A 24,367-nucleotide genomic window follows, 5' to 3' on the forward strand; every position below is an offset into this window, starting at 1 on the left:
TACAAGTTAAAACAACGAAAAAACACATTACTAAATGCAGTAATAATGATAGATACGATTGCAATTAAATGTACCGTAAATACGTCATAACTGCAGTATCATTAAAACCTCATGAACCCCTTTTTCATTAAAAATAGCATTATATATTATTTGGCAGCCATTATTAATATTAATACGGCTTCACGACGCGAGAACTATAAAGTTGAACAAACGAGAGAGGCGGGATACTTTTTACCGCTCGGGTCCCATAAAAACGCAAGCCCTGAATTAGCTCGATTCTTTGTCACCCCTTTGAACAACCCTAAAATTTCTACTACCGTCTTTGTCTAACAATAACCACTACATTCCCATCCGTTAAACTGCATCAAGGAAAAACAATGTGAAACCACCCGAGATGAAACGAGATAGAATAAAATATATGCACTAGTAGAGAGGACAGAGAGAGCGCCATACGTAGTAGTAGCCATGGTCGTATACTTTGTAGTAAGAGGGAAAGAGATGAGGGAAAACCTCGCGTGCGAGAGAGAAAGGAACAAAAATTAACCAACAGAGGGGAGAGGAGTTGAGCTTCTTCAAGCGGGGTGGTTAGTCCGCATTCGACCGCGCTCGAGGTAGCGTCGGCTCCCGGAAATAACCCATGGTGTACGATTCAAGTTGTGAAAATTTGTGCGTTTTTCATACGACCGGATTTTGTGTTAGTATTAAGTTTTATAGACATGGTACAACGTTCGTTGACTATTGGATTGCAAATTTCATCGACGCTGAAAACTTTACAGCACTGAATAATGATATAGTGATAAACTTGTAAAATACATAAATAGTAATAGATTCGGGTACCAAGGACGTTATTATGAGCAGATCATCAATTACATTTATGTGGCCATTATGATAAGCGAGGAGCTTTGACCAAACTTTTTACTAGCAGAGGGATACCAAAGAAAATGTGTGCCAAAATGTTAATGTTTAGTTTCTCCTTATTTTCCGTCTTAATATCATGGATTGGAGTGGTAGCTGAGGAGGAGGTTTCGTCCCCTTTGCGAGTAGCACAGTGCAGAGCAACGTGCTTACAAAAGGTAAGTTTTCGGAGTTTAGTGCCTACTCTATTAACCGAGAATAGCAATGAATAGTGAGACGTGTCAAAAAGCGTTCAATTAGAAATTTAATAACAATATAAACATTTTCAATGAGTTTAGAAAGCCGTCGCTATGATTTATAAGAAAAACGTTGAAGAATTATTCAAAGCTGAGTTTTCCATGACGGTTTCGTAAAATACATTTCCAATAACTATTAAAGACACTTTTGAAATTATCTAATAATCGCGTGCTGAACAAATTAGTTTCCATGAATACAAGTGAAATTAATTGTACCAACTTCCCTGTGGATAATGATGAAAATTCATAATTGATGCGACTGAACCCGCTTTGTTCATTTGTCCCTTAATCAATCAAACTGTAGATGACGGCCTGGTGTCAAAATTGGACATGAGATTCGTTACGTATCTGTTTGCACGTGGACAGGTTATTAGGGTTAACGAAATTCAAACAGAAATGATATACATATATTCAAAGTGATGTATTAAGGGCGTGATATTCAAATTAAGAACAAAAAAGAGAATTTAGATAAAAGAACATTTCTCATGAAGAAATATGTACGGTAATAACACGAAATAAGGAACGAATTAAGTATTGCTGACCCAAAATGTTCATAATATATTTGTAGGCCTAACTGCAGCGAAATAAAATGACCAGAAACAGATTGCTATGAAACCAATGACTACGTATTATTATAACACACAAATGTAAAGATCGTTATACAACTTACAATCATTAATATTATTGGTATCTTAATAATTACAATCTCAATCGTAAATCCCACGCAATAGATTCCAAATTAATTTCAACCACTAAACCAACTAACAGTTGCCTCTCATAAATCACTTTCCTTTCGTTAGTAAACAATTTCGACAAACTAATTTACAGCTTATCGATCAAGCGCAAAATATAATTATTGTAACTTACAAAAATATTTTGCAATTGTCTTCAATTAGGTGAAGGAATTTGGTTGTTGAAAATGATGCTGATAATGAGTAGTTCATGGAGTCAATCGAGATTTTAATAAACTTCAATAGAAAATCGATTTTTAAGACACGTGACAACTTTTTTATACATGCAACTTAAAAATTAGGTACTTATCAATTTCACGAGGTTAGACTAGATGATTTTTTTCGCCGTACTTCGTGAAAGCCATTGGTATTTTCTTACTAGAGGTACGAGGTCTTTTTTATTAGGAGGACAGTATGCGATAAGCGCTACTTTTTAAGCGAAGACTCAGTTTGTTAAGTATAATAAATTAATTCTTAACTGTACCTTAAATAAAATTATATTAAATTTAATATAATTCTTAATTCATTTAATTAACACTTTAATAATAATTTCCTTTTATAGCTTAGAAATATTTCATGTAACGCAATGTAAAATTATTAATAATATAAATAAATAAATCAGATCTTGAAAAAGTAAAAAAAAATTATATAAGTATATTACTACTAAAAAATATTATTAAATATTAAAAAAAACACGAGTCATCTCGTGCTTAGTTTCGAAATATTTATCAAACCTCCTCTTGATGATAAGTACACATTTATATCGACCAATATTTACAGATAGAATTTATCGGAACAGGTTTGGTATTTATTTGAACCATTCTGAGCAGGTTGCTGCCTGGTTATCGGTCCGGGGACTATGCCTTAATAAATGTAATTTGTATCGACTATCCCTGGAATAAACTTATATGTTCCAGCTCTCGGTTTCGAGATTATAGAATAAATCATGTCGTATATTAATAAGTTCATTAGTTTTATTCTTATTAGTTTTTTGTGTGTTGTAATTAATAATTAAAAAGTTGTCACACGTGAAGCACCACACATATTTATGATTTGTAGTAAATGTAAATTAGGTTTTTTTTAATGATAACAAGTGACGGAACGGACAAGTCGTGCGCCTAGTAAGCAGCACGCCTATCCATAACAGTTTCAGTGCAACTCAGAGCTTTAAATCACAAAGGTCTTAGGAGCACTGCGACTACATCCGTCTCAAGTTGACAAGTCTTGTTAACAAATTTAGTAGCATTATAGCTTCTTGTGAAAGAGTTCGTCCAGGGAAGTACTGCCACCTTACCTATTCCTGCCGTCAAGCAGTAATGTCAGAAGGGTAAGGGTGCTGGTGAAATTACAGGCACATGTGACTTGTCAACTTGTGTCTCAGGGTCACGGGTGCAGTGTCAGTGTTCCTCAGATCTTTGTGATTTAAAGTTCTGAGTGGCACTGGAACTGTTATGGACAGGCGTGTAGATTAGGCACACGATTTGTCCGTCCCGTCACTTGATATTATAAAAAAGTCCTATGTGCTTGAAATTTCATACATTACGGCTTGGCGGCAAAAATAGGTAACGTGGCAGTACTCTCCGGGACGAACGAATGTACTGCAAGCGGGCGAATAGTGTCACCTATTGATATGGAGAGATTTTATTGTAATATTTCTTTAAAAGTATTAATTACCTAATTAAACTTTATTCATTTTATTATTCTTGTTTTGTTGAAATAGTTAAGCTCGTATACATTTTAATTTTTTTTAACGCTCATACACTCATTGCCCTGTACTAGGGAAACTGTATCGCAGGTGCCATGGACACACACATGAACAACCATACATTACACCCAAATGAACGAGAGAAATAAATGTAGGCCTTAAAAATATTTATCCCAGTCCGGGAATCGAACCTCTGCGTGGCAGTCCAGCACGGTAACCGTTCGGCCACGACATTTAGATAATAGATTTGTAAGGTACAGTTATATTTCTAGAAGCTCTATTGCTACTAAAAATTGTACTGATTAATTTATTGTACTGATATACACTTTTTTATAATTTCGTTATCAAATAGCTATAAAAAAAGTATATTATATCGCTATAGCATTTGCCACAAAGTTCCATTATTTAGGGTCATATTATCGCTGTTTGCCGATCTACTTACGTTCAGGTAAAGTCAGCAAAAAATTGGACCCATATCATGCACATCAGTCGTCAGACACGTTTCAGAAATCGACATCTGTTGATAATCCCAAATATTTCTGATCACGCTTACATTTTTTGCGCTATCGTTTGCTTTTAGACGTCCGTTTTTTTCTGAATTCTACCTGCGATCTGTACGGACTTGGGCATTAGCTTTTTTATTTTGTTTGCGAAGGGATGTGCGTGACGTTTCCAAGGGCGGAAGGATAGGTAGTTAGCCGCCGTTCCTTTGTTCACATTATTAGGGTATCGTGAGGAAATGCGTAAATTACTCCAATCCTCTAATAACACGGATTGGGTTTAATCAATATTTTTACCTGGAGGTGTTATGGAACTAACTTTTTATTTGGCAGTTTGGAAAACGATAAACGTGTCTAATAACCAAATTCAATCTTACGAATAAAAACTACCTTTTGTGCTTGTATCTCTAAGTATATATTTTTTAATAATGAATTTTTGATGATGAAGATGGAGCCGCGGTAGATCTAATGGTTTGACCTCTGCAATGTTTCTCAAGTCTCTCACGCAAAAGCTGTGGGTTCGAAATCGAATCCGTATTCGCATATCTGAGTTTTCGGAACTGATGTGCGAGATTTAATTTGAAATTTACCTTGAGCTTTTCGGTGATGGAAACCATCATAAGGAAACCTGCAGATCGAAGAAGGTTCACAACCCCTACCCACAATGGGCCAGGGTGGCGGACAATGGCCTAAACCCTCGCCTGGAAGGAGACCCGTGCTCAGGAGTGGGACATATAAATGGGTTGATGATAAATGCATTTTTAAAATAAAATTGTATTCAATGCTTTTTAAAATACATCTTGATGCTATTTCTATGCAAGAATCTCAACCAAATGCAATAAAATTAGTTTTAGTGCATTCCGTGGAATAACATCTAATAGAGATTTTTTTCTTAGAATCCATTGCAAATTGCCGGCTAACTGTAAAGCAGTTTTTAAAATTTTAATTTGATCAAACGGGATCTGTCACTTTAGACGTGAGAAGACCTCATTAATTTTCAAAGGAAATAACAGATTTTAAGAAATGATAGTCATAATGTCCAAATGTCACCAGAAACCATTCCTTCTATTGTGTTTTTCGGAACATGGACTTTTTTAAATATATGGACTTGTCTTTTATCCGTTTCTCCTTAACTTTTTTGGGTAGCTTTTTGTTGAAGCGTGCCTCCCTCAAAGTAGTTTGTACACGTGATGAATTTTAAAAAGTGCCTTAAGTGCTCAGAAAGATATGGTTATGACTGCATTAGGCGTGTAGTTGATTTGTCATGTAAATTTTATGTCTCCTTTCTTTTCAATTTTGTTTCACTAAATAGCACTTGCATTCATGTAGTGAATAGTAATTTTGGAATAACTTAGCGGCTAGCCTTTATCACATTAACAAGTATGCGGCTTATCTGAATAAAGATGGTTAAAAACTGTAGCTAGTGTACTCTATCGCATCAGATACCCCTGATTCCTAGTAAAGTTCCTCGGTTCACCTTGAGCTCCAAAACATTGCAAAAAGGTCCATAAAGAACAAGACCCTTGATCGCGAAATAAAATCTCGATTAGAAATTTAGGGACGTTTGAGCCTTCTTTTATGGTCCTTTTTCGAGCCGCTGCCGCTCTGAGCATTATTATTTTATCGGTGCTCAGCCATGCACACGAGGTAAAATAAAATTTTTGTTCGTCGAAAAATCGAAAAAAAGTACCTCAAGGTTTCGGATGCACGTCCTCGGGCGAGGCTCCGCTTAGAAAAAATAAACGAGAAAGTCCACACCAAAATGACCTGCGTTTTTGTCCACGATTTGTTTTCGTTTTTGTTACGTTTGAGTTCATTTGGAAGTAGCCATGTCTGTTGCTTACTGAATTAACTTAAATTGCCTTCGCTTTTTGTGTTTAAGAGAATTGCTTGATGATTCTTTTGTGGTTGTAATTTTAAAGGCGGGTAGTGTAATTGAAAAAAGACACAGCATTTTGGATGTAATAACATTTTTGGCGCTGTACTGGTTTTGATGAAGCCGTTATTTTGCATTCTTTTGTTCCCACCATTCGAATACAAAGCAATAATTGGCATATTTTAAGACAGGCCTGTCTACCTGACTAAAAAATGCAAACAAAAAGATTTTCGAAAAATGTGATTTTTTAATAGCAATTGTTTTATCTTCATCAGAATAGACAAGAATATTGCGAATCTTTCTAGGAAACCCATTTTATTTCAGAACCGTTTGTTCCGCTTGTCTCAGTAAATGGAAAGATTTTATCATAACATTGGTAACAAACGGAATATATGATATTTGTGCGTTCTTAAAAAGGCGCGAGTCGCGAGTTGATATGGCCTCACCTCATGAAGGGTGGCTTATCCGGCAAGTCGTAATAGAGCCGTAGAGGAGAAGACGATTAATGATTCATGATCCCTCGGAGCGCAGTGTCATCAATATTATTCTGTTTGTATCCCGCACCAGGCCCACCCTCGCCTGCGCCCCGTTCATACATAAATAAGCACGACACGTCGTCTTCTCTGATTACATCGCACCGATGTAGTGAGAAATAGTGTAGTCGGATGCTGAGCCCGTCTTTTGTTCAATATATTCTCCAGAGACGCCGAATGAATAGTTAACACTATGTACTTTTCGTATGTTTATGGTTTCGGGTTTCGTTTAGAGATTCTAGATAACGCTAAGGCATTTATTTGTTCGATGGCAATAAGCTGTTACAATCGACTTTAGTGTGAAGTTATGGGTTTCATATAACACTTTGATTTGTATCTGTTTGTCAACTTTATTACTTCGACGATTTCTCTCTTTGAGACAGGCACTTTTATAGTACCTAATTATAAATTTCTTGCTGTGATTTCTATCTTGAAAACAATTGCAGAGAAACCGTTATATGGTATTGATTCTATTATTTACCGCACACTAAAATGTCACTATTTTTCTTTGTTTCAAAGTGCTAATTAATTGATTCAATGTAATAATTTCATTTTATCACTGACGATAGGTCCCGTCAATACTCTTGTATAAAAGCAAGTGCAGCTATGACAGTGGTATGATTGTTACCGTTGTATCATATTGAATTACGAAAAACACTTGCGTTTTTGAGAAAAAAATTTGACGTTAGAAAGCTCAATTGCACTGACATGTAATTCACTTCAAACCAACACGTCGGTGTCCACCGTACTGTCATAAGTCATAATGTACACATCTTAAATATGTATTTGTAACGTCCACAAATGTGTGCGCGTAAATAATTGAATTTTGTCAGTACGTTGCTGACACTTTTCACAATTTCGTAGTTGGTATTTTGAGATCCATATAGCAAAAATTAATTACAACAATAAAATTAAAATTTACAATAAACGCCATTGCACTCCATGAACGGGTTAAAAGACTTTTCATATATAAAAAACTTACCAAAATTATTGTTATAATTATTAATACAAAGATCAAACACTCAGAAAAAATCCTTCGATCCGGCCGGATTCGAACCGACGTCTTCTAGCTTACCATGCCAGACGCTATACCAACTAAGCAACGGAATGAACCAGCGGACCTCACGAATTTTTCTATGTGTTTGCGTCGTGTCTTTGTATTTGGTTTTTTCAACGACTTTTTAGTCGTAGCGCCATCTATGAGAAATCTATGAAAGACTTGTCACCCAGTTAGTACCTTTACAGCTACCAGTCACACCGAACACAACAGTCAACAGTGTAACAGTCGAACTGAAGTCTTCTAGCTTACCGTGCCAGACGCTGTACCAACTTTCGAATCCGGCCGGATCGAAGGAAATTTTTCTGAGTGTTCGATCTTTGTATTAATAATTATAGCAAACTAGTGAAGTAATTTCACAAAAAATAATTGAATATCAACTCAATAAAAATTTAAAATTAATAAGACTTTTTTAATGTTTTCATATTTATACCTTGACGTAGCAGTACAGCTCCTCGTGAATGAGTTCGTCTGCCAACTTACCCATTTCTGCCACCAAACAATACTGTGAGCATTACTGCGTTTCGGTTTTTGCAGTTCTGCGGTTTGTTATGGCATAAATGAAATTATAGACACACGGGATTTGCCAACTTACATCTCAGGGTGACGGGCGTAGTGGCAGTATCCCTCAGATCTTTGCAATTTAAAGCTCTATGTGGCACTGCAACTCTTATGGACATGCGTGTCGTTTACCGTCATCGCCGCCGCTTGGTATCATAAGAAAAGTCCACCTAAATCTGTGGTAATACTAAATTTATAATAAATTTCTTCAAAATTTGAAAACAGTCAATAATGTCCATTCAAAAATTAACATTAATATTATAAGACACGTGAGCTGTCGTCTTATAATTGCTTGGTGCTATATGACAATAAAAGAAACACATCGTTATTGTAAATTACATGACGTTCCGTTAGTTCTAAAGCTGATATAGAGGTTCTTGTCACGCGAACAAGCGATAAACGTAGAAGTAAGTTAAATGTGGACTGACAAGGTTTGGAGACAAAAACAGATTGATACAGAGCTTGACTTAGTTGATAACGTTATCATGATGTATTTGTTGGACAAAACAATGAATAGTCAATGGGAACTAAGCGAGTTTGGCTTTGTTTTGTTGTTCCATGTTTACCTTAGCAACGTCATTGATGATACTCGAATTTTATTCTGATAACGGTGGAAATGATAATACAAATGTAAGATAGGTTATAAAAGTCAAATCAGCTTTGGGCCGACGTAACGCATTCAAAAAGTCAAAACATAAAAATCCTTTTAAATCCTCATTCTAATTAAAGCCACATTACTTTTCTTCGGACACAAAAACAGATTCTTTAAATTTAGTCACGACTATTTTTTCTGTATCCAATAGTTTAAGCGCACGGAAGAGAGGCTTGTTCTGATAAATGACTCGTCCGCTACTGGTACAGAGCTTTGCTTTTAATCCTCCAGCCACTATTGTGTCGCCGTCTGATATTTGACATCAGCCGTTTCTTCCGCCACACCCGACACCTACGCTATTTCATTTTCCGTAAATAATAAAATTAATGTGTATTCCCCTTTATCATTGTTTACCATCAATCAACTATTCCTATCTAATGGCTTATCGTAGAAAAACTTTTTGTAAATAAAGCTACAATGCACGTGCTATCAGGAAGGCGATAGACACAAAAGTAGACAGGACATTCAGATATTTTAATTAACTATCTAGAAGTTGGAGCAATAACATTAATTTTACCTACAACTATCTATATCATTAAAAGTCCCGATTAATAAGATGCTCATAAAGAAGTAAGATAAACAACGGAGTCGGTTATAAAGATTAAACATTATGAAACAGTTTATCAGTTTTAATAGTTGTGTGAGCGGCAGTTTTGATATTTTAATGTCGAAGTAAACTGTTTTACGTCGTTCCGGAGTTGATTAGGATTCGATTAAAGGCAGCTGAGTTGGGCTCGGGTGTCCAAGGCGCGAAGCTCCGTAGCCGCCGTTGAAATGGAGATAGTTTTAATGCTCGTAAATTTCCGAGACTCCGCAGTCCGATCAACTAATCGCTTTCGTCGGGTGTTGCCGAAGTTTCTAAACTAAAATTTTCGATTATGCATATCATAATGCTCTTTCACGTTTTGCTTGTATGTTGAAAGGATTACGGCTTTTACGATTTATGAGCGTGAAGTGCAATTGGTTTTATAGTTTGAGCTATTTTCTCTACAAACACTGACATCCTGCCGTTCGAAGGATACTGATCATTTGTTTTTATTTGATATCTAACAATTATTATCCATTTATTTCAATTAAAATCCATCTTTATTCTCTTTTTATCATCGTCGTTTGCGGCAGAAATACACGTACCTGCAAATAAACTGTAATTATAAATTATTCGAACACACGGTCTTGGGTCTCCTATATCCAATTTATTCAGGTTTACAGCATAACAACAATCCAACAATCAAATTTCTTTTTTTATATTGTGTAAGAGTCATAAAATTAAAGATAATAAAAGATAGTATCCTCTTTGCAAAAATTACGATTATTCAGTTATAATACAAGGTGCATTAAAACTGCATAATCGTAATTTTTACAGCAATCAAACGTTATTAGCAAAGAGCTGTTTTGTGGACACGATAACTGACGAATTACCTTCTGCTAGGTTCAGAATTTATACTGCAATGACGAGTGCCCTAGTTATGTCCTAAGCCAACGTTGATCCAACATAAATTGTAACTCAACCAGAGACATCTAAATTACAAATGCAATCAAGAATGAGCTTACTTATTTCAGTGCTCAGACTGATTCCTACCACTTAATTGCATTGCCGATTTAATTTAAAAATCTAAGCTCTTTCTTAATACAGTTTCTGTTTTGCGTCATGGTAGCGAACAATCATAGCTTTGTATAAAGCCTTAGAGTCAATTACCTGCCTCTTACCATAAACTTGAAGTGTAACATAGGAAATATGAATTTAACTGCTTCACGCATCGGCGAGTTCATTATTTCAAACAAAGCATAGTAGGATGTCCACGATGGGCGGAGCTAAAGCTTTCGATGCGCATACGCAAGTCAAAACGAAGGGGTGGGGAAAAAGAGGGGAGAAAGTCATTTTCTCGCTAATTAAAATATTTCTTTCCATGGATGTTGTAATTAGAAATGGAAAGACTAAACGTGCATGAATTCTTCGTGAGATTATATTGTCGTATTGTCTTTTGAGAAAGAAAAGGTGTCACATTTTATTGTCTCCACGACATTCCTAAAACGAACCAAATCGCTTTATCTCCACATTAATCTTTTAAAACCCATAAAAAAGAATCTTTGGGTCTTACGAAATATTTTGTACGAAATTGATGGAGGGACCATCACTTATCTGGAGCTCAAATCTTCAACGATCAAAATTCCTAGAGGTGTCGATACAAGGTAGAAGTATGCCATAGATGGTAAAGATTGCTATGTAAATTTATTGTAACTATTTTTTTTTCGAAAACTAACAAGTCTGACAAATTTAAAAAAGGGTATTAAAATTCTAGAATCAAACTGAATTTGTCAAAACGAACAAATATTTTTACAAAAAAATTCGAATTGAATATGTAATTTGAAATGATTAATCACTTCCTTGAATTAAAAGGGCGAAATTAAATGGTTCCCGATGGAGATCTAGTAAAACTGGCCTGTCAAAAACAACACTTGTGACGTATTTGGAACATGAGCCGTATATTGTAGCTTTCTAGGAGAGTTAAAAATAGCTGTAGAATAGCACTACTGAACTGCCACTAAAGTGTGAACCGATAGCTGAGGGACCGCGTGGGCTGCATTCTCTCTTCTACAAAAACACGAGACGCCCCGTTGTTTTAGAGGTAAAATATAATGAAATATGCCTTTTTATAGGGTTTTTTATGTAAAACGCTGAGAGTTTTAAAGTGTTGTATAAAATACCCGCAGCGAACAGTAAAATTTAAGAATTTTATACGCTTTGTATAAGTTCAGAACACATTCTTTTATTTTTCAAAGAAGCTTAAAGGTTGTTTAGAAAAATTTTGCTTTAGTATTAATTGCTATACAAACGCTTGGCTTGTGAATTTTTTTAGCAGGAAATTTGAAGCCATTCGTTTTACATTTTACAATCGCATCGCATTAAATTTAGAATGTTGATGACAAGCGTGGTCATGTATTTTTTGTTTTACGATGTCTAATGAAATCCTTATCCGTCTTAAAACATACTTGTGTTCTCACAGTTCGTTTTCATTTCACGTGAAAAGAATTTACTTACAATGAGCTCTTGGAATTGCAGCATTTAATATCAACCACCTAATCGATATTCAAAAAATATTGTTGAACGTAAACTAGAATGTTATTTTCCTACCTTCTTTATCTATAAACGGGCGTGTCTTATAAGATGCTCTGTCAGCCGTCTTCTAAGTCGGCAGTAAAGCCTTCAACCTTCTTAGTTCTACGTGACCGGAGTCTTTAAGTATTTCTCCAAATATGTCCTTATCATTGTACGAGGTCTGAATATGTCGATCAACATAATGCTATCGTTTCGTAAAGAATACCGATAAAGTAACTTATCTTTCATTTTGACCCTCATTCGGTATAATATTTGTAACTGTAACAGTTCGACATAAAAGAGTATTTGTAAATTTATACTGACGTACTGGAATGGAGTACCGTTTGCTACTTGTTCGAAAATGGAATGCGTCATACCGTAATAAGCAGTTAAAGGACCATTGGAAGCAACAACTAGAACAAGCCTGTATTTTGCGTAGTACTAAATGCAAGTATAAGTGCTATACCTACGGCAATTTGTGTAAAACGTGGAAATTTAATGCAAACCTAACGATAGTTTTATTTCAGTGAACTATAGCATTTGTTTTTAGTTTCACTGTTGGCAGAAATCACAAAACCCTTCGTGTTACAAATGGGAATCCTTTAATCACCTACCTAATTTTAAAGTTTCGACTCATCTGAGTAAACATAAACGATTGGCTGACTGCTGCGGTGACAAAAATACCAATAGGGTGTGTTAGGATGCTTATGCACTGTTTATGATGTTTAGCTACGAATACAATGTTGAACTGGTACCTATCATTTTCTAATGTCAAATCTTCTGCCATTGAATTATAAAAATTATACGTTAAGCAAATTAGAAATGATAATAGAGATACAGTGAAAGTTATCGATGAGATAAGTTTGCTATTGCAATCTGGATCTTTGGAATTAGGGTTGTGAATAAGCACCTTAACAGTGTCCCATGTTTTCTGTCATGGACAATAACAGAGATCAATGTGGCGTGCATTTGGCCATGCCCGTCGAAACACTCTAAATTTGGATACTCTCGAAAAGTGTGTCTTCGCTATTCTGGGTTACTATATTGGTTAGAACATTGACTGTTTTATATTTTCTGTCAGTTGCAGGGGTTCTTTCAGAATGTTACTATGTGTCGCAGAGTTTTATTACTTTTTAAAGAAAGGCCATGGTACTAATGATGTATCATTTATTTGATAGGTGATAAACTTGAGTTTCTTTAACATTGGAAGCTTTAAAAATCATTTTATAGAACTGTGAAACATGTTCCAAAACACCAAAATCTCAAGACCGTTATTCCAAGTCAAGCAATAATTCATCGATTTCATTACCATGTTTAGTAACACTATGCACAGACAGTTTTATTATTACAAGCAAGATATTTTAACGAACTCAGTGAACGTCTAAAATAAAAGAGGAACATGTTGAAGCATTTTTTTTTCATCGGCCACGCCATTTAAGTCACAATCGTAAATTTTATTGAAATGTCGCAACAGCGATCGCCGCGCAAGATGTCTTGTCTTTGGGGACGAATTTATGCGTAATTCGTAAACAAATTGACGTGTACCGGCCGGGCTTTGTAGGGTACTCTACAGCTTGACGATTTGACACGTCTTTTGAGTCTTTTTAAATATTTACGAGACGACTTTTATATCTTTTATAAACTGCCTCTCTTTACTTTTATTTTTGGAGGGTCACTTGCGGGTTCAAGTTCTTTGAGTTTCGGTTCAAGATAATAAACAGATTTTTATGATCATGATTTAAGCGTAACTACACAAAGAGAATAAAATATTAATAATACTGTTGTGTTGTTCCTTTAAATCAATAAAATTGTGTATAAGTTTTGTTAAGCGTATTCACATCTCATTTGTCAGATTATATTAATGTTGAATATCGTGTAAATCTACAGGTCATCAATAATTCGCATTAATTCCGGTTATTACAAGCGAGTACACTGAACCAGGCAATGTTTAACGTATGGTTTGCACTTTTGAAGTTGACACCTCAATACCGGCTTCGTCATACGGCTTCGTAAGTCGTAAAAAAGTATCGCATTACACAATAGCTACTATTGTCTTTTTATTAAGAATTCCACCTTTCCTTCGCCTCATTGCACTCTATAGACTTCATTCACTTAACTCAATTTCCTCCATATTGCAATAGGCGGAAATTTCCATTCCGTTTTATTGTTTCTTTAAGTACCAACTCGTAGTTAACAATTAAAACATTTTTCTCTTTGACTCAGAGCTTTATTTGAGCTTTAATTTTAAAATACAAGTTTTGGTTCAAAGTTATTAAAAACTTTAATAACAGCGCCAAGAAATTCCGAGTCAAGTTTACAGAATGGGGCAATAAACTTTTTAATTTGTGGTGAATTCAATCAATATGAACAGGCAAAGTGTCGTAAACACGGTCGCAGGCTGCGCACCCGCCGCGAAAGCCTCAGGTTCTCTCGACATGGCTTCCTGCTGTTTGCCGTTGCCTTCTAAACGGCTATTAGTTCCGTTTTACGCGAGTCGCACCGGGCGTCCAACATGTTTATTCTTAATTGACTCCTAAATATCATTGTTTTGGTCGTGAATCGTGTTAAACGGACATATTTATTCGAATACCAGAAAATGCACTCCAAGTGAGACGTTCTCAACATGTACAACCAATAAGTAACAGATACGATTCCGTACCTTGTTAATTAGAATTCCAGGATAAACTTTATGATGAGCAACAGTCACAACAATAACGTCTTGAGCGGCTGTTTCCTTTTTCAGTCGCTCGAGGACGCTTTCGAAGTTTATCTGATGTCGTAACTAGTATCGGTGGAGATATCGTGCTTCGTCAGACATCCGCTGTCCCGTTCCTACTTATCTGCACACTAAATAAAAAGTTTTTCCACCGATCGTCGCGCGGCCTTTGCCTCGAGGACCCGACTCATTCTTCCTCTAACCGGGGTATCGTTTATCGCACGTGACGTGACAATTCTTTTATCCCTGACACTTTGTTTCCACATAAATTACTACGGTGTTTGGCTACCGAAGATCGCATTGGCTGGCGTCATGTCTCTCGTGGGTTTGTTCTTTACTTGAATTCGTTTTGCATTCCGCCAGCTGTGTTTGCTCATTGTCTTCGCTTTAAATTAAAAAAAGATTTTGTTTCTTTCGCGCTGTCCTCTCGCCCACAACTTTATGTGACGTTGAGTTCGGAATGAAACATTCTTATTGTTATTGCATGGAGTATTTACGCAACGTTGCATAAATTATTTTCTACTGGTTTTATTGTAATTAAAGGGACAAAGAGGATGATATTTATGTTGTCCGCGTATTTCGATTTGCATAATTATGTATTGCATGCAGTTATGATACTAATAATGATGAAGTCATTGACTCTATTACAACTACTTTGTGTATAGGTAAGGCACATTGTAGCACAATGCGCGATGTATTCACGGTCACGCGCCCAGTGCATCACGCACGCTTTGCGCACGGGGATTGTTAACTAATAGAGTTCTTTCTCTAACCTCCATTGTAATCATTGGTGTACATGAGGAGACAGGACTTAATTATACGAACATTCTATGCAATGTAGGACAGCATTCTATGCAACAGTACATGAGAATTGGTATTTTCAAAACAATTAAAATATAAGAGAAAGGCCTAGCAAACAAAAGATATCACGTATCCTGTAGTGGTGAAATTGTAGCCCCAAAGGTTGTTCACAGACACATTAGCAAGGGAATCCGGCCTTTTAACCGAAGTAACAAGTGCCTAATCTCTTTACTGGTCACATCACGACGCGATGTCGCATGAAAATTAGATCCTTGGTGAAACTTTCGTATGTACTTACAAGACATTTAGCTTTGCCAACTGGAAGAGCTTCCTAAATACAAAAATGTTTTTGTTCTTTTAATATTGAATATTTCAGTGTTATAATGATGTCGTATACAGGTACAGGGTCAAGAGCACGTCAAGCTTGACACTTAATATTTAAATCCAACTCTATAGCACTTATGATAAGAACGGTCCAAAGTACAAAGTATCAGGCTTGACGTGCTCTTGACTGTACCAAATTAAAACGAACACCAATTTTACGTGATAAAATATTTACATGCGTATAGTCGTAGGTGGATGCGTAATAATTTTCATCACTAATTCCTAATATGCTCTTAAATATACACAACTTATACCAGTCACATATTCTTGTAATCATTTTCTTATAAAGCATCATAGTTCTCATAGAAAATTTATCATCGCAACTGTAGGCAGCGTCAAACCATTTAAAATACACCCAATTATTGTTTCCATTCCCTTCCAGTCACTCCAGTTCCACGATAACTCGTCACCCTAAGATAACGGTAGAGCGAGTTCAATGACCCCGCCGCCGTAAATGAGTTGTAATAGTTATTTCATGTGTCTTACACGTGTTTTGTCATGTTATCCTAATGATATTGTTATTATGTGAATTTGTAGATGACATTTGGAACAACTGTAATGATAGTCCGGACAGAAGACTCTTGGATAATCAAAATTGATAATAAAAACAAATATGATGAAAACTATATCATAAAACACTTACCTTAAAGGTGTTGCTTTTAATTGAAAGGTTTTTGAATTACCCAATAATTGTTAATCGATATCTCTTAATAGAAATATAATTAGCAATATTCTTTATGCTCTTTAATATTAGTTATTACATAGATACATCAAAATATGCTCGTTTGTAAATAGCACTGAAGATTTTAACATTCTTTTAATCTAACTGCCAATTCAAAAGCTGTCCCAAATACTATGTATTTCGTTTACTATTTTCATTACCAGCCGTCATAATTAAAATTTGCCCATACGTCGCCGTTATAATATTATTTAATGATCATAATCATGCAGACATTGTCATAGACGACTTCCTAAGTAGCACTATCGCATTCATTATAGACTAGCATCATGCAAAACCTGTAGCTACTATGCCAGTGTAATTTAATAATAGACTTTTAATAATTTATTAATAAAGTTTGCTAACGGCAATACGTTTATAATGGCTTTATATTGATGCCGGTATTTGTTGTAGATTCAGTTTATGAGTTGCTGTTGTTACTTTGTAATATTAAGGGCACTTTACTTATAGTATTATGTTCAATATATTATATGTTTACTATGTTCTGAATAGACGATAATGCCTTATTTTGTTTATAGTGTCTAAGTTCGTTTGTTGTTTTTAGGGTAATTTTAAACGTTACGTCAATAAAGATAAAATATTTTTTACTGCATCAGGATCGTTTTGGTTTGAAACCGCCTCAGTTATGGGTATCTAAAAATAGCCGGAATGTAAATTCATATACTGAAAACCGTAAAATATACCGTGACCCGCCACATCCGCAATTTCACTAATGCGTTCAGAATCTTTGTTGCAGGTAAATTCAACAACAGGAAGAATAACTTCCATCATTGGCCTTTTGTATCGGTAAGCTTATTGTAACCCGAATCGGACACACAAATCAATCTTTATAACTTAGCCTTTATTGTATGACACAAATTTGTCGTACAAGATTGATCGTCCTTTAAAAACGTAAGCATTGAAAGCGTTTTGCAAACACCCGAACTATTCTTCCGAACGGAAATCGCTCTAATTGAAATTGTCGAACAATGTCGTCCGATCCCACAAAAGTAGGTAACAGCCTTTTCTATACAGTTGGCAACCGTAGTAGGATCATTTCAATAAAAGTTATTGTATTGAAAACTGACAATGGGTCGCGCAGGAAGTGATGTGAGTCCGGGTATGGCAAGTGGACTGTTTATAATTTGTGCATTGTTGGATGGAACGCGTCGATCGTTTCCATTGCCATTGTATGTGCGCACACATCCAATAGGTATACTTTTTCTTTTTTTTCTAATTGACTTTCTATTCTGAATTGACAAAAGCGTTCGTGCGTAGTTCCGTAGTCGTGTGACTGTGATAGTGGGATTACCTCTATGTGTTCGCATTCATACACACTCCGCTATTGAAAATCCTTCATTAGTTCCAGGTGACTGTTTTCACCTTTTCCTTTGTACGTCAATAAGAGCGCAGATTCTATTTCTACGTTTACTATGTTTACGTCTGGGATATTTTGACTGTCCATTATTTTAAATTAGTTCTAAAATAATTCAACCTATACTGTAAATTGATCATACATCGGGTGTGTGCTCTTTACTTAATACCTTTTGTATATATAGTTAATAACGTGCCAGACCACCACACTCAATTACTTGGTCTCAAATTAGAGAATTCCCTGTACTATGAGTACCAGAGCATTTGCTTTCGTTCATTCCTTTCATTTGAATTCATCACTGAACACAACTTAGAACACTCAAACTGGCATCGACTTAGGAAAGTACATTTCCTAAATTGATCTTATATCACAAGAGTTGTTACAAATTTACGCGAAAAAGCGATACTCATTGAAGTATTTTGTTACTCGATATAGTCGGCGGCAAAATACCTAATTACAATGTACATACAGATCAATTCTAAAATAAATACATGACAAATTTCATGTATTAAATTTCTTCACATCCGTCAAAAACCTATGTATGCTTTGTCAAGGAATTTTGTAGTCTTGTTTCGTGTGATAGAAGCTGTAAATAATTGAAAACTGCAACATAAATTCATTTAGATTCATATCGATTTCTAACGTTCTCGCTATAGTTACACATTAGATATGACAGCTAGGACGTGTAAAGGGCCCGAAACGTTGGTTCCTTTTGAAAAATAGCAGGTATACACGATTTATATTCGATAGTTTTATGTATATATTGTTTATATTTGTTAATTTTTATGTCAAATGTAAAGATACCTTAGACCCGACTGAAATACTCTCTGAGCGTTTAATATTGATCACTTGAGACGTATAGATTTTTTGCCAATTTAGAATATGTTGCTTTTGGCTGTGCCAACCCGTTATTACGCGTTATTGCAAGCGGAGTATACAATATCTAAAATTATTTATAGACGTAGAATGGATTATATTTTCCTGGATTATATGTGGATTATATGTTTAATGGATTATATCCTCCCGAAATCCAAACAACATATTTGTATTTTTACTTACAATTGCAAAACTTTTCTTATATAATAATATGTATACTGCTATCCAGAATATAAAACAATACAATAAAATAATTGCGAGAACTCACAGGGAGATATTATCAACTCTACGTGTACAACTTCCTTGAAGTGTAAGTAAATATACCGGTTCCGATTGTTGGTTATCGCTCATTCTTGAAGTAATTCACAATAGCAACTTTTTTCACATAATATTTTTATGCATACGTACAGCAAAACATCAAACATGCAACACTTCTATTTTTATATATATATATATACGCACTTTTACTATTTAATTTAAGTTTTAATTAACCAAGCTTATTTCCAAAAAAGCTTAAACGGCAGTCGTCGGTCTGACGTCACGACTAGTGAGGGAAACCGACACTAAATTTATTTACATACGTGTGCTTTTAATTATTATACATTTGTTTCGAATAGCTAACCTTTGTTTAGAACAGGTATGGAGCTCCTTGGCCTACGGAGAGACGTTACCTCCCTGTGTGTGTTCTACCGTCTTTATAATGGGGAGTGCTCTGGGGAACTTTTTGAACTGTTGCCACCGTCTCGTTTACACCATGGCACCTCCCGCCAAAGGAGTAGAGTCCATCCGCACATCTTAGATGCCTGGCATTGTAAGACCACGCGGGCAGTTCGTTCGTTCCTTCCTCGAACCTGCAAGATGTAAAATGATCTTCCTCCTAAAGTATTTCTTTTGCGCTATGACATGGGTTTCTTCAAAAAGCCTGTTTAAGGGTTCATCCCCTAATTTGTCACCTTCAGAGGTGGAATATTTTCTTCAAAATTGAATTGAACCACAATTGAAGTACTCCCTTTTCTAACAGAAAAAAAATCTTCGAAATCGGTTTACGAATGTCGGAATAATCGCGTAACAAAATAAAAAAACAATCGAATAGAATTGAGTGCCTCCTCCCTTTTTTGAAAACGGTAAAAATTATGAAAAATTTTTTTTTTTTATATTTTATTTTTTTATGTTATGTATTTGTCCCATTGTGCTATAAAAAATATTTGTATTGTATTGTAATTTGATAACAAAACACGGGTCTTGTTGTTCTTGTGGACAAATTTCATAAATTGCACGTAGGAAAATGTATGTTTTATATAACTGCCTCCGTGGCCAAACGGTTACCATACTGGACTGCCACGCAGAGGTCTCGGGTTTAATTCCCGGGCCGAGAGAAATATTTGTATGGCCTATATTTATTGCTCTCGTGCGTTTGGGTGTAATTCGTGGACGTCTTAGTATGTGTCCATGGCACTCGTCATACAGGGTTTCCTCCCTAGTGCGAGGTTATGAGTGTGTGCGCGTCATGTTTTAAGATATTAACTCAACTAAAGAATAACTTTTATTAGCTTAAACTTATTCCTAATTAATTATTACGTAAAGTTGTTAAGCCGTAAAACTTAAAACAATACTATATAAGTTGATGAGAAACATTCAAACAAAATTTTAAGTTGGTATCTTTTACAATTAATCTTTTTACTTGACAAATTTTACAGACTTAGCAAAAGATAAGCAAATAAGATAAGCTTACTAGACAGTCAAGCAAATTTGAAACTTTTCAGAAATCAGAAACATTTATTATTAAATATGAACCGATAAAATCGAGATGTTACTTTTTTTTATAATACCAAGTCATGAGACGAACAAGTCATGCGCCTGGTGGCAAGCGACACGTTATCCATAACAGTTGCAGTACCATTCAGAGTTTTAAATGGTCCCTGCGCTGCGCCCGTCACCCTGAGATATAAATTGACAAATCCCATGTGCCTATATTGGCCTGTAGTTCAAATCGGAACGCAGTAATGCTCACATTATTGCTTGGCGGCAGAAATACGTAAGGTGTCTACTGCTAAAGAGCTCTACTGCTAAAACATTTAAGTGGTACTATATTGTAATTATTAGCTGTAATTATCCTTTGTATAACAAAGACATCTGAGAGAATTACTGCGTTTCGGTTTTGAAAGCTAAGGGTGCTGGTGAAATTGCAGGCATATGGGATTTGTCACTTTATGTTTCAGGGTGACGGGCGTAAGCTCTGAATGGCAGTGCAACTGCTATGAATAGGCGTATCGCCTATTATATAAAAAAAAATGTAATTAAACATAATAATTAAATACAAATTTCAAGTATTTGACGTCTTTTTATAGAGTTTTATCGCAATTTATACATTTAATAATAATTGGAAGTCTGTTATAAATTCTGATAGCCATTACATGGGTAATGTGGTCAAAAATCATGGTTGTTATTACAGGTTAGACAAAACGGTTTTTGTTATTTACGTTAACATTTACGCTTCGCAAATATCTGAGGGGCACTGTCACTGCGCCTGTCACCCTGAGACATAAGTTGACAATAATAATAATAGTGCCTGTAATTTTGCCAGCAATCTCAGGTACCCTTAAAAACCGGAACTCAGCAGTAATGCTCAGATTAGTGCTTGGCGGCAGAAATAGGTAATGTAGCAGTACTTTCATGGACGAACTGTTTCGCTCTACTGATACTAAAAGTTCGATAGGTTCTTGCATAAAATATGTAAGCGGTACTATAAATTACAAGTGGCATATTAGAATGGCTACTGCAAGAATGCTCGATAAGTAATCGCATTAACTTTGTAAGTAATTAACTCCCAGGGATATTTCTTACGGCATGATAGACGTTATCACGGGACCCATCTGCATTTGATACTGAAACCGATATACTGTTCATACCGAGCCGTTTAATGTTGACCCCTCTCTCCCTTACTTAAATTCTGTCAAAAGAAGCGCGACGAAGATTGATGGAGAATTCACGGGTCATCTTAAAGTGGCGAAGTTTTACTATCAGCTCGCGCCTACAGACCTCCTAGTGGGTCGATCGTTAAATTGTTTATTAGATTTTTATTACCGTTTGTGAACTATATTTAAAAGCCCTATCGGCTTTTAGCTTCGTGACAAAGTTGAACGTTAACGAGATGCGATATGTCTTGAGGAGCCTTAATTTGACACCATTATTTTATAGCTTTCTCAAATCATAAATAACTAGTCTCGATTTAATAAGATCATTCTCTCACATATATAACAAGATCATGTGGTGTATCAGACAGCGCGCTTCATCTTTCCAGGCAAAATTGCATCTTCAATATTCACTTCCAATATTATTCTCTATTGGTTGAGAAACGAGCATTCGGTTCAGATGCATGAACAAAACTGATTTCTCTTGGAGTTTACACACAACTCCATTATTCTGCCATGCATTCATTAGTGCATTATAAAGGCGATGCTTCGTTGTAGAACATAAATGTTGCCTTTATAAAGCTACATATAGCGGGTGACGTCACCAGACAGGACCATTTGTCAAGCTGAGCGGTCCTGCATTGAACCTGACTTAGCCGAAGCCAGCCTCTGCCTCGGATCATAATGAGTAACTGACTGTATATGACATACGATACTTCAAGCTTTTGGTTGACTACAATATTCTAAGAAGAGAGACCGATAACTTTTTACTGTACGTAATGAGTCTTCTTTAAAGAGGAGGGGTTTGGACCATAATCCAGTGGCACAACGCGGGTTGAAGACTTTACACGTTTTACAAGGGTCGTGAACCTTCTTCTACATGTAGGATTCATCAAGATGTTTTCGTTACCGTTAGCGAAAGATATATCTACAAAACCTTCACAAATATACGCAATTTAGAAATAAAAGTCATGCTGGGTTATCACCGCTCTACAAGAGTGCATGAAACCTCATTCCATTCCTTCTAGCGCACCTTTTTTTCCGGAGAAATAATCCGTTATGAATATCACCGCGTCACGGAGAGGCGCGGGGTTATATGAGACTCCTACTCACTAAAATGCCCCGGGTCTTCCCACACCCCGCATGGGACAGGGCTGTAGCCACGTGGTTTATGATCCACAGCCCCGCCTGGTTGGCCGCGACTGCGGACCCACCTCTGGGAGACTTTACCGTTCCCACTCCGTCGTTAGTGGCATGCCGGGAATACTTGGCACGCCAAACAATCCGTAAACCTTTGTTTAGAGGGTGACAAAGCCCCCGTTTTGCCATCCTGGGTTCACTATCAGGGCGGCGATTGGCATAGGCCAGACGCCTGCGCATTAAACGTTTGCGGTGCACAGGATGAGACGAAGGGTCTTCCTCTCGCTCCCACTCCGCCGCCTCCTTCCGATACATCGGTGTACAAGGAGGCGCACCCTGGACAACTATCGGCAAGCATCTTACGCCGTTTGGTAAATCCTTTCACCACGATGGCAAGCTTTATAATATATACCACCGATACGATAAGAAGAAGACCGCTGTAAATTGTCATTGATTCAATGCCCGTTGCATATAGATTTGTATTACGGTCTAATGTCCTTAGACTTAAATTTCCTGACACTCTGGTAGAACCGGCTCTTTCTATTCCTAAATCTAAAACACAGCCATGCAGTTTTGCGGTTGACATATGCAAGTTAATTTTAAAAAGGTAGAAACGCTTACATCAGAAAATGTTGAAATTAAAGGCTTTAAAAGTTGCATAATTACCATAGAGCGTATATTGCTTAGAATCAAATGTATAGACCAAATTTCGATTTCATAAGATAAATACAATCCAGGAGATGGAATGACAAAGCTTTATAATTAGGATGGAGAGGACATATTACGAAGAGTGGTGATGACAGATGGAGTTCAGCGACAGCCAAATCGTAGCCAAGAAGTTTTTATAAGAAACGCAGTAGTCCTGTTGTGAAATAGGTAGACGACATTAAAATCACCGATCGCCGAAATGAGCAATGAGCTTTTTTTTTTGTATTACACTAAACATTAGAGCCCTTTGTAAACATTAAAGGTGAAATGAACAGTGATGTTCCAGTAAGATGCTAGTAAATGCAACGGTAAATTTCTCCAAACATTTCCATGTCAGTACTGTTTACCCATTGCGTACAAGTATTCCTGCTACTTAACGTAAGTAGTTAGTACAAGTGCCGGCCACTAGGAACTGTAGGAAGCTTAGCCGTTTTTGTTTTTGTTGAATTAAGCACCATTTACGTTCTAAGTGGCTAGTCTGAGTCAGTAAAGATAATGTGTTTTTTCGCTCTCCTTACTTTGAACGTTCCAGTGGTTTCATTAGAATATTCGCATCTTTTGTTTGAAGGCAGCTAATTACTTTGTTTTTATTTTTTCTTCTTTGACGTAGCATCCTTATCTTAATTCAGTTTTATATTTATGGAAATAAGTTTGAGTTCAGTATAATGAATTGTATTCGATTAATGAGCGAGTATAATAATTAAAATTTTTAATTTTCAAACTGTGCCAACGTGCTACAGCAAGATGGAAAACTCTTAATGTCCACCGATGCCCATCGTCAAGTGGGCATGTTTGGATCTTTTACGCTGTCCAATTTATTCTGATCAAAGCAGTATTTTTTATCGTCTTGAATATTTTAATTAGAAAGTACTCA

The 24,367-nt window shown here is 36.0% G+C and overlaps 1 protein-coding gene across 1 annotated transcript in view; it reads left to right on the forward strand.

The window, feature by feature from the left end:
- Positions 1–592: 592 nt before the first annotated feature.
- LOC113238244 overlaps positions 593–24,367 on the forward strand; it is a 41,821-nt gene continuing 18,046 nt past the window's right edge. Inside the window, exon 1 of the mRNA XM_026475050.1 lies at positions 593–1,073. Within this exon, the coding sequence (XP_026330835.1) occupies positions 942–1,073 (132 nt within the window). The 5' untranslated portion in view covers positions 593–941. The remainder of the gene's footprint in view (positions 1,074–24,367) is intronic.

This window comes from Hyposmocoma kahamanoa, unplaced genomic scaffold (genome assembly GCF_003589595.1).
Source record: "Hyposmocoma kahamanoa isolate Upper Pololo Valley unplaced genomic scaffold, ASM358959v1 95, whole genome shotgun sequence".
NCBI lineage: Eukaryota > Metazoa > Arthropoda > Insecta > Lepidoptera > Cosmopterigidae > Hyposmocoma > Hyposmocoma kahamanoa.